We start from the raw sequence: 7,529 nt of genomic DNA, 5'->3' as shown, positions 1-7,529 counted from the left end.
TCCCTTTTAACTCAAATCTTCTCTCTCTTTAATAACTCCTCCCATCAAATCTTCTTTTTATCTTCCCCAAAATAATATATCCTTAATTAGTTATATTATCTTCATAATATAATTACTTTAAAATTAATTAATTATGTAATCATATATAAGTAATCAAAATTTCCTCAATTACAAATCATTTAACACAAACAATTTCAACAATTACACCAAATAACGCCCAAAAATTTCAAGATTAGCCAAGATTAAACTTAAGATAATTAAGATTAAAATTACCTTAATTTAGGGTGTTAAAATCTTCCCTCCATTAAGAAACTTTCTTTCTCGAAAGTTCTAATCCTCAAACAGCTCGGGGTACTGGGCTCTTATGTCGTCCTCTCTCTCCCATGTGGCCTCTTCAGCTTTATGATTTTGCCAAAGAACCTTGACCACTGCAATTCCTCTGTTGCGGAGCATCTTGACTTCTCTTGCTAAAATCTTAACGAATTGCTCCTCATAGCTCAAGCTCTCATTAATTTGCAATGGTTCAAAGTCAACTACATGCGTCAGATAATGCCAAACGATAAGCTACGTGGCTAACTCGCTCAAGTATCTCAAATGGCCCAACAAAACGTGGACTTAGCTTCCCCTTCTTCTTGAACCTCAAAACACCCTTCTTAGGTGCTACCTTCAGGAAAACCATGTCTCCCACATCAAACTGGAGATCCTTACGTCGTTCATCAGTGTAACTCTTCTGTCTGCTCTGCACTATCAATATACGAGCTCTAATCTTCTGTATGGCTGCATTGGTGGTCTGAACTAGCTTAGGGCCTAACATTCTCTGCTCACCAACCTCACCCTAACATATAGGAGATCTACAACACCTACCATATAGAGCCTCAAATGGTGTCATGTCAATGGTAGCCTGGTAATTGTTATTATAGGCGAACTCCATCAAATGCAAATGAGAGTCCCAACTCCCCGAAATCTCCAACACAAATGCTCACAACATATCTTCCAAAATCTAGTTCAAACGCTCTATTTGACCATTTATCTGAGGATGAAAGGCTATGCTGAAATCTAACCTCGTGCCCAAGGAAAGTTGAAGTCCTTTCCAAAACTTTAAAGTGAAACAAGCATCTTTGTCAGAAATGATAAATATAGGCACTCCATGTAGTCTTACTATCTCCATCATATATAACTGTCCCCACTTACTAGCACTGTAAGTAGATTTCCCTGGAATGAAGTGAGCTGACTTCGTGAGCCTGTCAACAACTACCCAAAGTTGTAAACCCGATATTTTCTTGGTTTAATTTCTTTAAATGTGGAAAAAAAAAAAGAAAAAAAATGGAAATTAAGTGTAAATATAAATATATATATTTATATATTAAATAGTTTTATTAAATTAATTAAAGAAAAGAAAGAAAAGAAAGGACAAAAAGAAGAAAAGGAGAAGAAAATTTCATTTTCTCTTTTCTTCTTCTTCTTCTCTTCCCTTCACCGCCAAGTTTGAAGACATCCAAGTTCCCTTTATTTTTTTGTTATTTTTCCTTCTTCAATTTGCAGAGAACTTCTAAGAGAGAGTTTGGAAGAAGAAGAGAAATTTTACTAGAATTTTTTAGGTTGAAGAAGAGGAGGAGAACTCAAGCAAAGTGTATCAATGGCTGAATTTTAGTTCATTCTGCACATCACTGGTTTTTAATTCGGTTTGAACTCTTCAAAAGGAATTAAGAGGTGAGATTTACATTTACTGAAAGTTAACTCATTTTTAAACAAACTTTATGAAGAACGTTGGAGCAAATTCGGATTTTCATTTGGTGCTTTTGATGAAGAAAACAGGGCAGTTGGTTTTCACTCGAAATCAGGAGGTCTCTGGTTTTTCTTGTATTTCAGAGTGTATCGGTGGAGTTAGAATTTCTATTTGGTATGGCTGGAAAGCTTATTCAATTTACTACACCTTTCATGAAGAAATTGTAAACCAAAAACGACTAAAAATTGGTTAAATTGTAGGAACAAGTTAAAGAGGTCGTGTGCGCGCGATTCTGGAAGTGGTTCTGTTTTGAGGGTTATATGTGTTTATGCACGGGGAATCAGATTTATATGTCTTCAGGTAAGTTTTAGAGGATCTCAAAATGAAGAGTTTGATATAAAGAACACTCATTTTGGTTAAGTATTGAGAAAGTTATAGTTCTTTGAAGTTTATGTTAGAAATCTGGAAATTTTAGAGAATTGTTGAAATAGGATTTTATTTCTTAAGCTTTGTTTTCGAGCGTCATCTTTGGTGCGACATGTTATGTATATCTTTAGGAAACCAGAATGTTTAAGGTTTTAATACTCGGTTGGGTTGTTGGCAGGCCGAGAAGAATTAAACCGAGCTTATAGACCAAGGATCTAGCCCAAGACAGTGAGTGATAAAACCAACTTTGAAATATTTTCCATAATTGTTATTATGATTGAATGCGATAAATGTTTATTTACGAAGCCATGAAAGGTATTTGAATTTCATGACTATTTTCAAGTATACATTTGGAGACTAGATTTCTTAAAGAAATTTATGCTAGCACGTAGATATTAAATGTTTGGAAAGTATTTAAACCACAATATTTTAAGCAAAGCATGAATTAGTATGAAGTTTTGTTTTAAGAACTACAATTTTCCACGAAAGAGCTGAGTAAAGTTCGAGCTTTGTGTAAAATTTATAAGCAGGCATGTTTTAATATTTTATGATGATTTATGAAATTTTCTTTAACTACATGACTGAGATCTTGAGCCTGAGGCTAGAGATTACCGTGTGCACACTGGTTAGATTTCGTTGTTGACGTTGAGTGTACTCCGTAACAACGATGCTGTCGTGAGTGCTGGGCGGGCCCCATTACGACAAAGACGATGGGAGTGCTGGGCGGGCCCCACTACATCGTAGTGCTTGTAAACGTTGTTGTACTAGGTGTACCCTACACAACGTAGATTCGTCATGTTAGTTAAAATGCTTCGATATACTTGATATGCCTTGCTAGATTTCAATGATGAACATGCTGAGTATTTAAGGAAGCTATTCTTACTATTACACATTTACATTTACGACTTGTATAAACAGATTTATATGTGTAAAGTTTTCACGTGCTCTTATCTTTAAATTCATAGTTTTAAACTGAGTCACTCACTGAGCTCCATAGCTCACCCTTTCCAAAATGTTTTACCCATTTTCCAGGTAGAGATCGACTTCCCGGTGCCTGATAGACTGCCTTAGTCTGCGGAAGCTTCATTATCGATTGCCAGTACGTGTTTTGAGTTGGGCATAGAGTCTGTTGTGTTGTGGTGTATATACACCCTTGTATGTTATAGATACTCCACAGTTTGTATAAGCTTTAGGAGCTGTAGTTGTGTAAATTTTGTTGGTTATATTTTGATTAAGGTGTCTTTAGGTTTACTCGTGAAATCGGTAAATTTGAGGTACACTTCATGTATGTGTTTGACTAGCTGTGTTTAACTAGCCTAGGATCCGCTGTGTTTTGTGGCATGTACAATAGTTTATATACTAGATTGGCAAGTTCATCACATGAAAGTTTTAAGCAGAGTCGACAGATACAGGTACAGAAAAGCGTTGTTCGTCGGCTTCACGCCATCTTTCGGTCTAAGGTAGCAGGTAGTCCGGGAGGGGGTGTGACAATCACCGTATAACCCTTCAGGGTTCTAGGCAGTCCTGTAATGGAGTCCATAGACACACTCTCGCTTCAAGTCCTGGTACATCTTTGTACTGCTAGGATGCATAGAAAATGGGAAACTATGGGCCTCAATGAAAAGCTCAGTCTTAACTGTATTGTCTACTGGGACGCATAAACGCCTCTCTAACATAAGTTCATCATCAGAGGATATGGAAAACTCCTCATCTTGCCCTGCTTCTGCCAAGTAGAACTTCTCAACCAAATATGGATCATTTAGCTGAGTAATAATAATCCTCTTTCTCAAAGTCGGCTGCACTGACAATTGAGCCAACTATGAGGTAACTTCCTCTACTGAAACTGCAATCTCTGCTCTCTCAAAGTCTTTAAGCAAAGGGGCCTGCTCAGTAATAAGTGCTGCTAAATGTGACACCTTCCTACTAAGCGCATCAGCTACCACATTCGCCTTATCTGGGTGATACAGAATCTCTCAGTCATAGTCCTTTACTAACTCAAGCATATCATAACAGCTGTTACTTCAATCGTGCTAAAATTTTGACAATTCAGGAGGTTAGCGAAGAAAGACAATAAAATATGCAATGATGACATCACTATTTAAAATTTCTTCGAAAGATGACTTGAAAGGTTTACTAACGAATGTCTGTTACCAACAACATTCAGAAAGTGTAATGACCTAACTTTTCAAGATCTCTACTTGGTGTCAATACTGACATGCAAGAAATTTTAAAATAAAATTGATCAACTCTTTTATTGTAAAATAATTTTAAAATTTATAGGACAATATTTGATTCGGGTTCCCTAAAATGTTGAAAATAAATATCTAAATAAATTATAAAACAATTAAAGTCCAAACTCAAATGAACCATTTTAACATTCGAAAATTCAACATGATACTAAGCATAAGCGTTGACATTGTTCCCGTATGACATATTCAACAAATCTCCTTACCATGCTCCTAGTATGTTCTTTGCCTTTACTTGAAATCATGACATAAGTAGGGATGAGAAAAAAAAAATACTCAGTAAGTGGCTTACTAGATGAACATGTTAACTTTCTTATCTAGATATAAGTATACATCCTTTAGCATATCAGTCGATGTGATCCTGAAGGAATTCATATCAGTCATAAGTGTGAACCTGAAGGAACATGCCTCAGTCATAACTATGGACCCAAAGGAACATATAACAGTCATAAGTGAACCCAAAAGAACATGTTTCAATCATAAATGTAGATGGTGGTCTCGTAGGACACTGAAACATAACATATGGGTGTTCACAACCTGATAGAAAAGTTAACAGTTACCATTAGTCTAAACATGCAACATTCAAGATTCATACTCTATATCAAGACATAAACATATCTCATGAACTCTCAGATCATTCACAACAACATATCATAGCATAACATAGTAAATCATTCCAACTCAATAATGACATGCTTTCACAGCAACATCAATTTAGATTCGAGTGCAAACCGCTAGTAAGTCCGCTTATCTCGATGATGCCTAACCAATTACCAAACCAAAATCCTTTATGTCTTGAATAAGAAGGTATTGAATCAACCTCCAAAGAGTTAGAATCTGTTTGGTAGAGAATTTGAAAACAAAAATTTGAAAAACAAGGGATTTAAGAATTAGATTCTAGTTTTAAAAAATGTTAAAACGTGTTTCATATTATATATTTATTAATCATAAAACTAATCTTACCTTATCCACTAATATTAAGTTGACAATAAGTTATTATTAATTTATTTATGAATATAACTTATGTTTCAAAGATTTGTTAAATTACAATTTTAGTTCCAATTGTTTGGAGAAAATTAGAGTTTAGCCTATAGTTTGATAAAACCTCATATATATAGTCCTTATGATTTGATAACTTTTATAAATAGGTCTTAAGAACGAGACTATTTCCTATGATCTTATCAAACTAAAAGGACTAAATTCTAGTTCTAAACCATAGATATTAAATTCTATCATTTTCAAATCATAAGGACTAAATTTGTAACTTAATCTAAAAGTTTATATAATTATTATTTTGTATTATGATATGATTTATAATACATTACATAATACATATCTATATCTATATCTATATCTATACTACCTTAAAAATGGGCTAAGAAGAGGAATCATTTTTTGACTTCTTTACCCCTCAACAAATTTTAAGTTTATAAAATTACACTTTGTATTAATGTCAAGTCACATGTATTCACTGGTCATTTAAAAAAAAAAAGATTGGAAGAACAATCCACCACCTGATCTTCTTATGGTTTATAATAAATAATTATTTAATTTACCTTTCTAATAAAAGGAATACCAAAAGTATTTTTTTTTTTTCTACGACTTAAATAGTTTTTCATTCAACTATAATTTATTATAAAATCTCAAAATTTGTAGAATACTAAGAGTTTTTTAACTTTATTTTATCAACTATTATAAAAAGAAGTTTGCTCCATCATTTTTTCACCAACACTTTTACCAAATATTTCTCTAATATCGCACTCTTTTTATTTTTTAATTTTTAACTCTTATTGTTTCACTTCATTCTTCTTCATGCACATCAAATTGACTACACATTAGTTTGATAGAAGCTCTACTATTTGTGAAGTCTTGTAACTATGCTACCGTCTAACATCACCAAACTATGTCATCCAATTAGAAACAATCATTCTACAATGTATGGTGAAACATTTAAGTGATCAAGAAGACATTACATCACTTAAATTGTACTTTTGTGTATAGTTCCAAGTTGTAGCAAATATTCAGTTGTGATATTTATAACTGAATGTGTTTATATTTCAAAATATGCATTTGATCTCAAACACCGATCAAAGAAAAAAATATTTTCATATTATCATATATCTTAATCGTTTTATGTAAATTTTGTTTTCATTATTTTTTGTTGTTTGATGTATAATAAATTTTAAATTTTATTTGTTACGTTTTTTTGTTGTAATAATAAATAAGAATATATTTTTCCTCTTTCGAAACATAAAAAAAAAAATAGATATTGATTTTCTTATTTTATATCATGTAAGAACTAAATAAGAGAAAATAGCACAAGCTAAACTATCAATCGATCTTAATAAATAAAGTGATCATAAACTGAGGGTGTTAGAAAATTATATTTTATTTAATGAAGGTTTAATTTAAATAATTCCATTACTTAAAATAGAAATGTAACTCAATTGTAATTGAAGAGTTACACTCTTTAACGAAGACATCCTATATAACTATTGATAATATTATGTTTTCTATTTTTTGAAAATGACTTATTATTCAAATCTTTATATATTGAAAAAAAAAAAGCACACGTGCATCGCACGTGGTAAAAACACTCACTACAAGAAATCGATATTTTCCCAATGCACAAAATGGCGTCGGAAGAAAAAACATTGGGACAGACACCTTTCCTCGACATCACTTTTCACATGTCGGGCAAAGGCAAACACATGATTTTATTATTACCTTTTTTCGACACTGTGATAGGGTCACCGAGAAACAAGAACCCATTTCCGACATCTGGGTGTAAGACATCAAAAATAGTTAGCAATTAAATAAAATATATAACTTCTCTCAATGCCCCATGCACAGCATCAAAAACGGACACCCATGTTTCCGACGGCACTCGTCATGCATTGAGAATGAACGTAAAAAATCTTCAAACATTAATTATGTCAGATAGTGATTTCCGAAGTCTCATGTATGGTGTCAAAAATGGTTTTAACAATTCCCGACGCCATTAGTAATTCGTCAATAATGACATCAGGAACAAGCGGTTCTCCCAAAGTTTTCGTGTTGCATAAGGAGTTCCCATATAAAAAAGATGTTTCAGTTCTGTGAAACTGTAACTCCCCAAAAATTTAGGAATT

General features: G+C 33.0%; 1 protein-coding gene and 1 long non-coding RNA gene across 2 annotated transcripts; one reads left to right on the top strand and one right to left on the bottom strand.

Annotated features, from left to right (window-relative positions):
* Positions 1 to 330: 330 nt before the first annotated feature.
* Positions 331 to 814, bottom strand: LOC127151150 (uncharacterized). Its single transcript, XM_051090567.1, has 2 exons — positions 616 to 814; positions 331 to 533 (listed from the first exon to the last, which is right to left on the bottom strand). Exons 1-2 carry the CDS (start codon positions 812 to 814, stop codon positions 331 to 333), a joined length of 402 nt encoding a protein of 133 aa, XP_050946524.1.
* Positions 815 to 1,264: 450 nt separating this feature from the next.
* LOC127151287 (uncharacterized) lies at positions 1,265 to 3,440 on the top strand. The gene is made up of 5 exons (XR_007824144.1): positions 1,265 to 1,710; positions 1,816 to 1,900; positions 1,987 to 2,086; positions 2,331 to 2,380; positions 3,185 to 3,440. It is a non-coding gene; the product is annotated as an uncharacterized LOC127151287 (long non-coding RNA).
* Positions 3,441 to 7,529: the final 4,089 nt, after the last annotated feature.

Source organism: Cucumis melo, chromosome 10, assembly GCF_025177605.1.
Source record: "Cucumis melo cultivar AY chromosome 10, USDA_Cmelo_AY_1.0, whole genome shotgun sequence".
Lineage (NCBI taxonomy): Eukaryota > Viridiplantae > Streptophyta > Magnoliopsida > Cucurbitales > Cucurbitaceae > Cucumis > Cucumis melo.
The sequence above is the reverse complement of the archived record's forward strand: the minus strand, read 5'-3'. Positions and strand labels throughout refer to the sequence as shown.

Excerpts from the sequence above, each read along its gene's own strand:
- LOC127151150 (XM_051090567.1), bottom strand. The coding sequence starts at position 814 with ATGTTAGGCCCTAAGCTAGTTCAGACCACCAATGCAGCCATACAGAAG. Across the intron at positions 534-615 it reads CAAGAAGAAGGGGAAGCTAA|TTGACTTTGAACCATTGCAA; the intron begins GTCCACGTTTTG and ends TGACGCATGTAG.